Genomic DNA, 12,544 nt, shown 5'->3' on the forward strand with positions numbered 1-12,544 from the left:
ACTTCATGTAGCATTCTGAATACAAATGGACGTGGAGGATAAAGGCACTTGGCAGCTTTGTACAGCAGCCTGAGGGCAAACTGATTAAGGTGAAATCTCACTTTCTTCCTCTTCTGCGCTGCGAACAGAAACACATGATCTGTCATCGAGCTCCAATTTATCCCAAGGGCAAGTAAGAAGGAGAAGGAAGAAAAAAAAAAGAAAAGAAAAAAACACTCAAGAGGTCACAAGGAAGGAGGGAGAAAACTCGTTGTAGGGCACAAACGCTTTAGACCAGCCCTCAGCATGTTCAGTCCTGCCCTCCGCTGTTCCCACATCACACTCGCGTGTGGCTGTGGTGCGCAGTGATCGACAGTCTGAGTCTGCGTCCTCTCCTCCGGCCGTGGAACCGTTTCGAGCAGAGTTTCAGTGGATATTTAAAAGTATTTACAGGTGGGTGAAAAGGTTCTTTAAAGTTGCGTTTTTTTTTTCTTTTTTGCCTCGATCGTGCGTAAAGTGCGTCCGTCCTGCTCGCCAAAGTTTTTGGATCGGATCGTTTTTTTTTAAAACCCGTGTTGTATCTGTAAGCTAGAATGTGAATAATTCTGATTTCGCTCTGTATTTAGAGCTCTTACTGTGCACATGCCAATTAAAACTGGATTTATTTGTCTAAAAAATTAATCAATACCAATTATTTGTAGGAATTCCATGTTTGGATACTTAATGCGTCTTTACGCACACAAACGCCAATTTACGCACAGCTGTTACAGAAATGTGTAGGCTGTAGGCTGCGAGTCAGTTCCAAGTTTTTGTGTAGTAATGTATTAAAATGTTGTTTTAAATCTTAACCAGCAGGAAAACTGAGGGAAATAATCCGTTTCTCACTCCTTCTATTCAAGCTTTGCTCCGTTGGATTTGATTGATGTTGTTAATTTTCTGCTTTGGTGACTCATTAGTCACAGTCACCGGTTCTATTATGTGTAATCATTTTAAAGCAATTTTTCACATCGGAAAAACTTTTTAAAAACTTGATTTATTAACCCATTTCCTTTCCATCATTGTTTACTCCTAGTGTTTATTTTTGGTCACTAACATAAACTTTCTGCTTCTCTTGTTGAATCCAGGCTGGTTCTCACTGCCTCCTAGTGCGCATCCCCGGCACTGAAAAGAAAAAGGATTTCTGGAGGAAAATTCTCAAACTTGACAGCACTAAAAGGAACACTTCCACCTCTTGCTACACAAGTTTTGAAGAAAGAATGCCCAACCAGAGGACTATATGACACCCTGTCAGTGGATCTTATTTTAAAATCAGAAAAGGCGAAAAAAAAAAAGAAACTCTGGGAAGAACCACCGATGGCCACTGAGTCTTCCCATGCTGCCTATGCTGCTGTAGCCCCCTCTGCCAACCCAATGTCTCCCTCCACAGGAATGCTTCGGATGTTTCGTGAGTACCAGAGCAACGCAGTCATTATAGAGCACTATAACTACACCGGCAAGCTGAAAGAGAGCAAGTACACGGAGGGAATCAAACCGGAGGCCATAGCCTTCTTGCTCGTGTGTCTGCTTATTGTTGCTGAAAATGCTGTCGTGCTTCTGGCCATCTGGAAGAATAAGAAATTCCATATGCCCATGTACTATTTACTGGGCAATCTGACTCTCTCTGACCTGCTGGCAGGTTTCACTTACATGGTAAACCTCATGACGTCCGGTGCCAACACGTTAAGCATGACCCCGGTGCTGTACTTCTTGAGGGAGGGGGGTGTGTTCATCATGCTGGCTGCCTCTGTCATCAGCCTGCTGGCCATCGCCATAGAGCGCCATGTCACCATGGTGAGGATGAAGCCGTACCAGGGGGACAAACAAGGCCGGATGTTTGCTCTGATCGGAGCGAGCTGGGTTCTGTCTGTGTTCCTGGGCGTCCTGCCTGTCCTGGGCTGGAACTGTATGGGCCGGCTGGAGCAGTGCTCCACCGTCCTGCCGCTCTACGCCAAGAGTTACATCCTCTTCTGCATCACCATCTTCAGCGCCATCCTCATGTCCATCGTCGTGCTGTACGTCCGCATCTTCCGCATCGTCAAGTCCAACACGCAGCGCCTCGCAACGGTCCCGCAGCGGAAAGGCCTTTACCGGAAGTCCCAGAAGTACATGGCCCTGCTGAAGACGGTCACCATCGTCCTGGGAGTCTTCATCGCCTGTTGGCTGCCCCTCTTCATCCTCCTGCTGCTGGACTTCTTCTGTCAGGCCAAGTCCTGCGACGTGCTCAAGAAGGCGGACTATTTCCTGGGCATCGCCATGTTCAACTCCCTTCTGAACCCCATCATCTACACTCTGACCAGCAAGGACATGAGGAGGGCCATCCTCAGGCTGCTCTGCCGCCACTGTCTCCTGACAAAAGACGGACAAGTGAAGAAGATCGGGATGCCCTTCCTGGAGTGCAGCACCAGCAAGACGGACGCGGCCTCTCACAGACTGGAGGGACTGGAGACGACGGTGTCCTCCGGTAACTTCACGCCCACCATCAAATCCATTTACCCCCGGATGTCTAAAACATGACACAGCGGCTGATTGTGACTGAGAGGAAGCATTCAGACTGGTCCAGTGCTTTTCTCTTTAACTGAACTGCATTATCAAGCAGATATGGAGCTGAAGTTCTGTGTTGCACTCAGACGTCCAACATGGGAGAAAGACTTTATAGGTTAAGCATTCACTTGTTTTAAAAATTTCTGTGAATCTTTCCTGTAAAACCAAAATATTAACGCCAGAACAGTAGCTGAAGGTTTCCTGTGAAAAATTAGCATTACAGTTACGACTCTTAAAGGCCAGTATTTGTCAGAAGATGTTCCTTCCGGAGAGAGAAAAAAATCTTATCAGTGTTTGTAGAGGAATCAAAGACTGTGTGCAGATGTTTCCCATAAATACATCGTCTGATAAAAAGGGGGGCTAAAGCTAAACATGAGAGTCATCCTTATCTCCTCTGCCTGTGTAGCGTATATAATGACATGTTGTCACAAACACAGAGCATCCACACCCAGAATCTGCTGCCAAAACCATGTAATTTCTGCCATGTGAGTTTTGGTCAGCAGTGAGTAGAGGTCCCCCCCCCACCACCGCTCGACCGACATCAGAGGCTCGGAGACACACCAGAGACGTCATACTGGGTGGTTTGCAGCTTTGGAGGTCCCTTCTCGACATATGTAGCGACACATGATGAATGCCTAAAAGCAATAAAAGCTGACAGTGGAGGCTTGTTGACGCCTCCTCGGTTTTAACAGACCGGGAATATCGCAGCGAAATTACAGCCTGCGTGCACCGACGACGGCCTTTAGAACTTTCTCTTTGGAGTGAGCTCATCTTGATACCGTGAAATGATACTAATCTGTTCTCCTCGTGAGTTTCTCACCGACCCCGGAACAACTTGTATTGTGAGATTAAAAAAAAAAAAAAAAAAAGCTTTCTTAATATTGTACAAAAATGTAAAGAGGAAATAATTATATTTGCTGATTTTTGTTTTTGTGTAAATATCTATACACTCCGTGAGCTGCATTTTTGTTGTTGTTGTTGTAAAATCCTCACTTAAGTTATGACGCCAGTTTTATATGTGCACTGAATAAAGAGATGTGAATGATTTTTACTCGGAGGTTCTGTGTGTTCTTTGCTCCTCGCGGCTGCCTCATAGTTTGTCTTCGGTGAACAACATCCATGTGGTTCCTCGTTGTAAATCTACAACAGAGATAACACTTGCTATGCACAGTGGACACCTGATGTACAAAATACAGCATTTTTAAAGCTCTGCTGACTTCAGTAACATGAGGAGGATGTGAAGGTGGAGACAGAGGGGAGGATAGTGAGCAACAAGTGGGCTGACAGCAACTATCTGCACGCCGGAGTCAAAGATGTAAGTTGTCTGAGCTCTGACCTGATTCTGAGCTTAAGTTTGGCTTAAATTGGCTGCTTTGCTAAGAGGTTGCTGCAACTTTAAATGTCTCCCTGTCTGTTTTTGTGTTTTAAAAATGGGCCTTGAGGGTTATTATGCCGCCCCAGTGCATGGGTAAGTTATTGACAGACTTTCTTCCACATATTTGGAGGCAAAAATGTGTACAATATCTTTTTTTTGTTGGGGCTTGAGGTTTTGACTCAACACAGTGACGACAAATTCAATATAACACCATCACTTTCTAAAGCTGATGATTAATTAGTAAGAAAACTACATAAATTGACAAAGCATTAAAAGAAAAGGGCTTCAGTCAAACCAAAGCAACCTCTAAGTTATTATTAAGCCCAAACTGGGGCACCGAATGCCAAACGTGTGAAGCGACATCAAGCTAAAGTGACAAAACCCCACCCCCACGTAAGCCACTTGCTAAAACCGCCTCGCCTGGTAGATGAAGCTGCAGAAACGAGCTCGTGCCCTCAGCGCTCTGCTTACCGTAAGGAAACCACACGCCGGTACGTGTGAATATCAGCCTCCCCGACTCATCTCGTCATCCAGCCCACTCTAAACCGCTCGCCACGGCTGCAGCGGGCGTCTTTTCAAAGAAGAGAGAAGGTTCCACATTCTCACACGGCGGTCCTGTGGGTAAATAATGCCAGCCACAGCACCATACGTGTGTTTATGAGAATCGGGTTCTCGTTACTGACAGAGTATTTTTGAACCTTTTGCTCACTCACCACTATCATTTCTGAATTTTGGCGAATGAGATCCTGATTTAGCTGTTTCATGTTTCACATACAGACACCTTAGTCATGCTTGCAGAGCCTAAACCTGCGATTAAACTTGACTAAAAGTTAGTTTTAAGTCGATTAAACTTCCAAAAACCAGCAAAATGAAAATCGAACGGTGTCACCGCAGCTTGCAGGAGACAGATAGGGGTAAAGACAACCATCTGAAATTTGTAAATTAACAAATAAACAGGCTAAATATTAATTAATAAACACGTAAAATCATTAGGGGACAGTTTGGATGGTAAAAGTTGTGCACATGGAAAAGCCAAAGCTAAACACTGATAGTGTGTTTTTATGTGTTATAACTGTAGAGCCATTTGCTTTAGTGTGATTAATAGAGTTCAAACACCCGGTTTCATATCAGTAAATGACATTTTAAGTGGTGCAGGTGATGCTGAAGGCAAACTCAACTCCTGGGAACCGCAGAACATCAAACCGTCCCGCCTACAGCTTCTAAATCTTTCAGCAGTATCTTGTGTTTTCATGTTTCTCAGGAAAAACTGTGAGCAATGTCTCATCTCATTTTGTTTTTATAGCTTTTATAAAAACATACAACAAACAGCTCTACAGCGACACCTAGTGGCCGATCCGCCCCACAGCTTCGTAACTTGCAAAATCCTCAGATGAGTCCAAACATGCTGCTGAAACACAACATAGAAAAAAGCACTGACCCAAAATAAAGTGTTACTTTTTAATTTTAAAAACAGTATAAATGTTAAACAACATAAAAAAAACAACACACACATCCACAAACAAACAGAAACACACGACTACACGTCTCTTCCTTCGTCTACCACTCGGTGCTGACGAAGCCCCACAGCTGGTCGCTGACGTCGCTGCGAGATCGTGCAGATGTGTCGATGTTGATGGGGGTCGCCAGGTCGGCGCCGTAGTGAACTGCAAGAGGAGAAACCAAACGGACAACCTGAAGCCTCACACAGTAACATGTGCATCGGCAAGATACCGGGGAGGTTAGAACAGCAAAAAGTTGAGTCAGTACCAGGGTCACGGAAATTCTGCAAGTCACAAAGTCAAATATGATATTAAAACAATCAAATTAATGTATTTTAACTGAATTTATTTAGCATTGGTGTGACTATTTTCTTTAATCATCCCCAGATTAAATTAATCAATTTAAAAATGTGCTGCATCAAGTAAAAACCTTCAATCAACACTGAAGAACAAATGGGGAAAGGTTCTCTTTTGATAAAATGGATGGAAAACGTTCCAAATATCAGCTATTAAACTCAATAATAACGAATAATCAGCATCGTCCCACTAATTAAATTTAACGAAATTCTGCTCATATATCAGAACACACACATTCTGACAGGCTGAACAGAAACAACCAGAACCTACTGCTGCTATCGGCTCATTACGAGCTACATTAAACAAGCTAACATTAGCTTTTGTGAACGCTGCATGTGGAGCGAAGCTTCAACAATGTGTTGTTAATATAAAGTAACAGCTGAGGTTGTCTCACCTTCAGAACCAGAACCAGATGTCTGTCTTGGAGCTACTTACTGGAGTTCGTGGTGTTCTTTCGTCCTTTCGTTCGTGCTGTGTGGCACCGTTTGGTCTAAAAGTTGTGTCTGATCGTTGGCTAAATATCTCCACATGTGACTTCTGATGTGTTTTTGTTTTCCCAGAAGTCACAGCACACCATGTTGTTATCGGATCAACAATGCTTCACAGAAAAAGAAGTGCAGCGACACTTCAACCTGGTACCGAAGCATCTTTCTTTTTCTTTTTTTAATATCACATCTTTTAGAAAACTAATGCATACGTGTTTTTAAATGTGTTGAAGTTTCTCGTCATATCTTTGGACTTCTGATCTCATTTTGAGAATACGTTTGCGTTCTAGTTTCATCTGAGGATTCACCAAAAGGTTCACAAGACAAAACAAACACCCGTACCTCCTTTTAAGACGCCGGGCTGTGTGTCGTACTCCCACTTGATCTTGGTGATCAGGTAGTACACCTGGGCCACGTACCTGTTGAGAGAAGATATGATTAAAAAACAAGATGATGTCTCAGCCTACATACAGCTCCTACAGGTATTTAATTACTCAAACATCAAGCATGTCAAGACACAAAGGTCTGGGTGACCTGGAACTTTCTACTGTTAAGTTTAAACCAAACGGAAGTTATTATTAATAAACGCCTCAGAAACACACGATCCAACCAGACAGTTACTCTGGATTACATTTCCTCGGCCTCCAGTCCTGCTTGCAGGAGGTATTTTTAACCGGACAAATTCAACTCATGCTGTATGCAGACACAACAAGACGGCATATATTCACCTGCGCAACATCGTCATCATCACACATAGCCACAAAAGACCCTAACGAACCCCACTGTGTCAGGGGGAGCACGAACGACTTGCATACCGAGGGGGAGGAGCAACAAACCCCCAACTGAAACCGAAACTCAGGTGTTAACGGCTCCTTAAGGACATCTAGATCTCCCAACTAGTCAGTCAGAGCTGATGAAGCCTCTTGGATGAGAGGTGGAACGTCTTCAAGGAACTCAAGCAGCTGCTACGATTAATCTACGAGAACAACCATGACCTGGAGGATCTTCACAGACGATATCATCAAAATGAGTAACGTCACTGAGTCATTCTGGAAAACTACTGCATGTATTTGATCCCTCCACGTGGAACTAGTGTAATTTCTTATTATCAGGACGTCCAAATAACTCTCTAAAGAACCTCCAGCTGATCCAAAAGGCTGCAGAAGAGCACAGACAGGAACCAGCACATTTCTCTTCACTCACATTTAAAGCTCTTCTCCTCACATACAAAGCTCAAGTTCCAAAGAATCTAAAAGACTTCATTGTTCCACGTTATCCCAACAGAGCACTTTGCTTTCAGAATACAGGAACCCATGTTGCAGCATAAATGTATAACTAACACAAGTAAGATGTGCAATAAAGTCAGAATGAACAAAACTCAACCAACTAATGCAGAGTGATGACATGCTACTCACACAGCTGAAGGGATGACCTCAGTGGTGACCTCATCCAGCTCGCTCTGAAGAGTCGTGAGCTCGTGCTCGGCATGTCTCAGACTCTCCATCTCCCTCTGGAGGAACCTGGACAAAGGTTAAGGATGCTAACAGAGGAGAGGAAAAACGCAGCACAGCAGATTAAAAAAAACACACTGACTTGCTTTTTCCTTGACAAACACAGACATATGAAAGATACTGTAGTTCTGAGTCAGTGATCTGGCTTTTGGCAGTGCACTGCCTCAGCTGCTCCTCCAAGCTGTCCAGCTCCTGGTCCTTCTGCTTCTTCTTCTCCTCCATGTCCAGCAGCCTCTGGCCGACGCTCTCCTCAATCTGAGCCACATCTGGGGACAAAAGAAGAACACTGAAGATTAGATCACAGTGACTAGATCTCAGTTTAAAGTCCTGCCTTCTGAAAAAAATCTATGCTGAATGTAATGTAGCTAAACAGCAGATTACATGACTTGCAAAACCCGGAGAGAACCCACGCTGCATGGGGAGAACATGGAGACTCCACGCAGAAAGATCCCGGGTGTCCTCACCCGGTGCTAACCACCGAACCCCGGACAGTCCAAAGGAGAAAAATGACAATTCAAAGTCTAATTAATTACCTTTTAAAATCTGCGTCACAACTTTCGTCGTTTCTGCGTGTTGATCTAAAAGCGCCTGACGTTCGTCCTTCACTCGTCTCAGCTGGTCCGGCTGACTGCTGTTGATGAAGGCCACCAGCGCCTCCCCCGTCTCCTCCAGGTCTTGGAACTTGTGACCTTGAGCCATTGTGGTGATGCTGGCAGTTAAAAGGAAATATTTTCATCAGGTCATCAAAGCTAGTTGAGCTGTGACAATTAACAATGAAACTGCAGGAAAAAAAAATCCAAAAATAGCCTCAAAATGCTGCACTTATTGTAAGGCAGGCAAGAAAAAAAAACTAAATATACACAAAATACTAAAAAAAAAAAACAAACAGGATGACAACTTTTAAGATCTAATTCTAAAATAAAATCATGTAAAATCCTTAAATTTTAGAGCCTCTTTCTCCAGTGATGGGAGAAATAATCAGAGGAATTATTTGAGTAGGACGTCAGTGTAAAAAATACTCTATAATAAGCAAAGTTCTACGAGTTTTATATCATCAAGTGAAAAAAAATACCATTAGGTCTCATGATAAATGCTGAAAAGTGTAGGAAAAACCTGAAACTTATTTTATATTTATCTTCCCTTTAGGTTCATTGAGATTATTTATCTATAATATAATAAAAAATAATAATCATACATATTATAGACCTTGATCTATCATCTCAAATCTCACTTTTTCACTTGATTTCTCTTGAAAACATCTACACGTAATAACTGATGCACTTTTTTCATGCTCGTTTTGTTATAATCATACAACCAAAGAGGTCAACTTTCAAATACAATATTGAAAAAAAATGAAAAATACTGAATCCAAGTTCTGTCTTTGCTTTTCCTGCTTAAACGCTGCTATTTTCTTTTTGTTAAACTGTCAAAAAAATCTGAAAATAAGGGGCTGCTCGGGCCATGTAGGCGGATCAGAGACATTTTTATTATTTTATTTTTTAATTTTGAGAAGCTTTGCTGCATTTTATCATCAGTTTGTGGAGAAGAACAACAACAACAGCGTCCTGGCAAATACCTTAAAGCTGTGCTTGACTAGCTTATTTTAGAAAATGTATATTACTTCACAACATTGCTGAATGTTTAATAGAATAGTCAGATAAAGACAGACAAGTTCTACATCAACCAAAATACGAAAATAAAACGCCTCTCTGTGTTTTGTTGTGTAGCTAACCGTTAGCTAAGCAGCGAGCTAATGTACAGGAAACAGACGCGGACGTACCAAGCGGAGATTTAAACAATATTGTCGACTCAATGTTTGTCGAGTAAATAAAGAAAATAAGTATGTTTTTAGTCATATCTGAGCAGAAAACACATACCGGACAGTTTCTCTTCCGCGATTCAAATCCAGCACCGCAGCGCGCCCCTTTTGTTTTCTTCTTCGTTGGTGGTTGGCGGACTCTGAGCGGCTGGTTGTGTCGGTACCGCCCCCTGCTGCTCAGGAGCGGAGGGACGCAATGTCAGTAACACGGTAGATGTTGTTTTTGGAGGTCTTCCTGTCCCGGAATAATCCTTTCAGTCTTTTGTATGACATTTACGGCACTATAAAATTGTTGGACTTCTTCTTCTGGTTGACAAAAGGACAAACTTAACAGACAACACTTCATTTCTGCAGGATCCAGAAATCTGACAGCGGAGTTTCATTACATGGAGGCGTCTTCAACTAACAAGGATTGCTGCAAAAAGTCACTCCTGTCCGTTGCTGTATTGCTGTCCAGTCACTCTCCTCTGTGCAATGACTTATCTTCTGAGAACTTCAAGCTTCAGCTTGCCCCAACTTTTATCATGTCATGTTCTAAACTGTAGGTATACATTTTTAAAAGTGTTTTTTTTTCGTTGTTTTTTTTTTTTTTGTAGGATTTGTGATCTGTTAAACTGCTGCTACAAAACTGCAATTTTACCCTAAGGAATCAATAAAGCACTCTTTAATTCAACGTACTGTATTTTCTTGTTGTTAGGATGAAATGTGTATTCATAATCTAATCTCTCATCTATTAATTTAGGTTTTGTTGGAGGATTATTGCTGGTGACGTTTACCAAAACAGTAGCCAGATACAGTCGACTGTTTTTCTCAGTTTGTGGAATTGCAAAGTTTATTGTGCGATCCAAATCAATAATTCTTCTAAACAGGCCTATTTATGTTTTAAAATAGACAAAAAGCAGATATAACTTTGATTATGACAGAGATATTTTAAACCAACTTTAGCATTTAGCAGCAAGTCCCACATAATAATGCCTAAAATGCAGGTCAGACTATTTACACGTGTTTCTGCATACTGTCTTCAACACCATAGGAATATAATAAGCAATTTGAATACTTTTTTTCTTTTATTTATTTTAAATTAAGTGTGAATAAAACAAGTACCCCACTTTTTTGGAACCAACTCTGGTCCTCGTGAGCTACTGTCCTGCAGGTTTTAGATGTTACTGCGACACACCGGACTCACATTAATGGATCTCCAACAGCTTAAGTTCTACACAAGTTCGTAAATGATCCATCAGTGTGAGTCAGGTGTATCGCAGTACAAAAGCGTCTAAAATCTGCAGGACAGTAGCTCACGAGGACCAGAGTTGGAGATCCCTGCTTTAGTGACTCAAAATGGCTCAACACACTTGGTTTGTGTTTCTTCCCAAAATCCGTAATGTTTTTTTTGCATAGAAATGGAAACAAAGCATCATCACTAGAGGAGCCCTTAAAGTGTTTTACAGTCACATAACTACTTCTATTTAGCCAAAATATCCTTTATTTCATCCATGTGCATGTACATGAGGGGAGCAGTGAGATCCTACTGGCTGCAGAGATGTGGGTCAAACTCTGAAATAACTCTGAAAATGTCAAAATTCTTTTAACATAAGAATAATCATCTTTATTGTACAAACTGTGAGAAATGCCACAATATGAAAAGATGCAACGTTTTTCTCTTACATCAAAATGTTCTTTTAAATTTAATCGCACCATGTAGAGCAATTTCAACCACTCGTGTGCCAAACAAACAAACTTGGCATCTTTTTTTCAAGGGTTAGATTTTTTTAAAAGGACTATTGTAGGCAAAAAGCAAATCATCTGTAACCACCATTCAAAAATATATATTTTAAATCAAAAAGTCAATGTGACGAATAAAAACCAACCATTACAAACTGTACTGAACTCTTGGACCATAAGAATCTAATCTGAGGCGGTGAAAGCCGTCATCACTCCTTCTTTTTCTGCTTCTCTTTCTTCTCCTGCGCTTTCCGTTTCTGCCTGCCGAGCTGTCTGAAGTACAGTCTCTTGGGGTTCAGACCGTAGGCCTTCAGTCGCTGTCGACTGAAGTCCCGGCCGCCTATTTTCACCCCGATGGCTCCACCTGAACGCTTGTGCTTCTTCTTGGACCATTTTGGCCTCTCAGTCCTGTTCTTTACTTCATCAGGCTGATCTGCTGCCTCCTCTGTGGTAATCTGGGGTTCTTCTTCCTGTTTCATCCTCTTTTTCTTTGGAATCAGGAACTCCTCGGTCTCCTCTGCGCCGTCCTCTGCCTCCTGAAGAGCCTGACCGAGCGTCTCGTCCGTGGAGTCCATCGTGGCGGCTTCGTCCTCTCCTCCTCTGCTTTGCTTCTCGGCATTCTTCAGGCGATCTCGCCGCTTCTTCCCCACCTTGCTCTTAGCCTCGGCCGCGTCTTTATCTTCTCTGTGGGTTAAATTCAGATGAACATCGTCACATATTGCTGAAGCAGTGATGCATCGATCAGAAAAACAATGTGCTGTGCGTTACACTCACTCAGAATAAACAGATCTCAGGATTTCTTTCTTCTTCCTTTCATTCTGGGCCTTTATCTTGTAGTTCTTAAGGTCACTCATCTCTTCTTTGTCAGACCTGAAAGGACAAAAAACGATCAGTAACGAGTAACTTCACATGAAACATTCGAGCCGGTTTTCTAGCCGATACCTGAACATGCACGTCTTCTTCAGGGAGCACCAGCGGTTCAGCTCGCCGTCGTTGGCGTTTAAAATCTGAGGAGGAGAGAAGCAGTTTGTCGGTAGTTCATGGATCAGAGAGAGAGAGAAGCTACATTCAGCGCTGCTTCATCCGGTCACTGTGTTCTGCTCAGAGAGAAGATTTAAGTGGAGATCATTCCCTGGTCAGAGCTCTCCCCGGAGGGAAGCAATACCAGATCAGTCACCTCCAGGCTCATCACAGCAGCGTCACCAACCAACATCCAG

The 12,544-nt window shown here is 42.6% G+C and overlaps 3 protein-coding genes across 3 annotated transcripts in view; 1 reads left to right on the forward strand and 2 right to left on the reverse strand.

The window, feature by feature from the left end:
* Nucleotides 1-242: 242 nt before the first annotated feature.
* On the forward strand, nucleotides 243-3,610 carry s1pr5a (sphingosine-1-phosphate receptor 5a). The gene is made up of 2 exons (XM_008292262.1): nucleotides 243-432; nucleotides 1,104-3,610. Exon 2 carries the CDS (start codon nucleotides 1,333-1,335, stop codon nucleotides 2,530-2,532), a length of 1,200 nt encoding a protein of 399 aa, XP_008290484.1. The 5' UTR covers nucleotides 243-432; nucleotides 1,104-1,332; the 3' UTR covers nucleotides 2,533-3,610.
* A 1,783-nt stretch (nucleotides 3,611-5,393) lies between these two features.
* Nucleotides 5,394-9,742, reverse strand: spc24 (SPC24 component of NDC80 kinetochore complex). The gene is made up of 6 exons (XM_008292263.1): nucleotides 9,664-9,742; nucleotides 8,320-8,495; nucleotides 7,908-8,052; nucleotides 7,691-7,795; nucleotides 6,618-6,694; nucleotides 5,394-5,598 (listed from the first exon to the last, which is right to left on the reverse strand). Exons 2-6 carry the CDS (start codon nucleotides 8,483-8,485, stop codon nucleotides 5,492-5,494), a joined length of 600 nt encoding a protein of 199 aa, XP_008290485.1. The 5' UTR covers nucleotides 8,486-8,495; nucleotides 9,664-9,742; the 3' UTR covers nucleotides 5,394-5,491.
* Nucleotides 9,743-11,188: 1,446 nt separating this feature from the next.
* kri1 (KRI1 homolog) overlaps nucleotides 11,189-12,544 on the reverse strand; it is a 7,516-nt gene continuing 6,160 nt past the window's right edge. The window contains exons 16-18 of the mRNA XM_008292264.1: nucleotides 12,270-12,334; nucleotides 12,102-12,197; nucleotides 11,189-12,011 (exon numbers count right to left, since the gene is read on the reverse strand). Of these exons, the coding sequence (XP_008290486.1) occupies nucleotides 11,537-12,011; nucleotides 12,102-12,197; nucleotides 12,270-12,334 (636 nt within the window). The 3' untranslated portion in view covers nucleotides 11,189-11,536. The remainder of the gene's footprint in view (nucleotides 12,012-12,101; nucleotides 12,198-12,269; nucleotides 12,335-12,544) is intronic.

The sequence above is a fragment of the Stegastes partitus genome, unplaced genomic scaffold (assembly GCF_000690725.1).
Source record: "Stegastes partitus isolate 25-593 unplaced genomic scaffold, Stegastes_partitus-1.0.2 Scaffold798, whole genome shotgun sequence".
Classification (NCBI taxonomy): domain Eukaryota; kingdom Metazoa; phylum Chordata; class Actinopteri; family Pomacentridae; genus Stegastes; species Stegastes partitus.

Bases quoted from the DNA above. Each gene is read 5' to 3' on its own strand.
- spc24 (XM_008292263.1), bottom strand. From the start codon at position 8,485: ATGGCTCAAGGTCACAAGTTCCAAGACCTGGAGGAGACGGGGGAGGCG. The intron at 8,053-8,319 runs GTAATTAATTAG...TTTTGTCCCCAG, and splicing joins TGTGACGCAGATTTTAAAAG to ATGTGGCTCAGATTGAGGAG. The intron at 7,796-7,907 runs GTATCTTTCATA...ACCTTTGTCCAG, and splicing joins ATCACTGACTCAGAACTACA to GTTCCTCCAGAGGGAGATGG.
- s1pr5a (XM_008292262.1), top strand. From the start codon at position 1,333: ATGGCCACTGAGTCTTCCCATGCTGCCTATGCTGCTGTAGCCCCCTCT.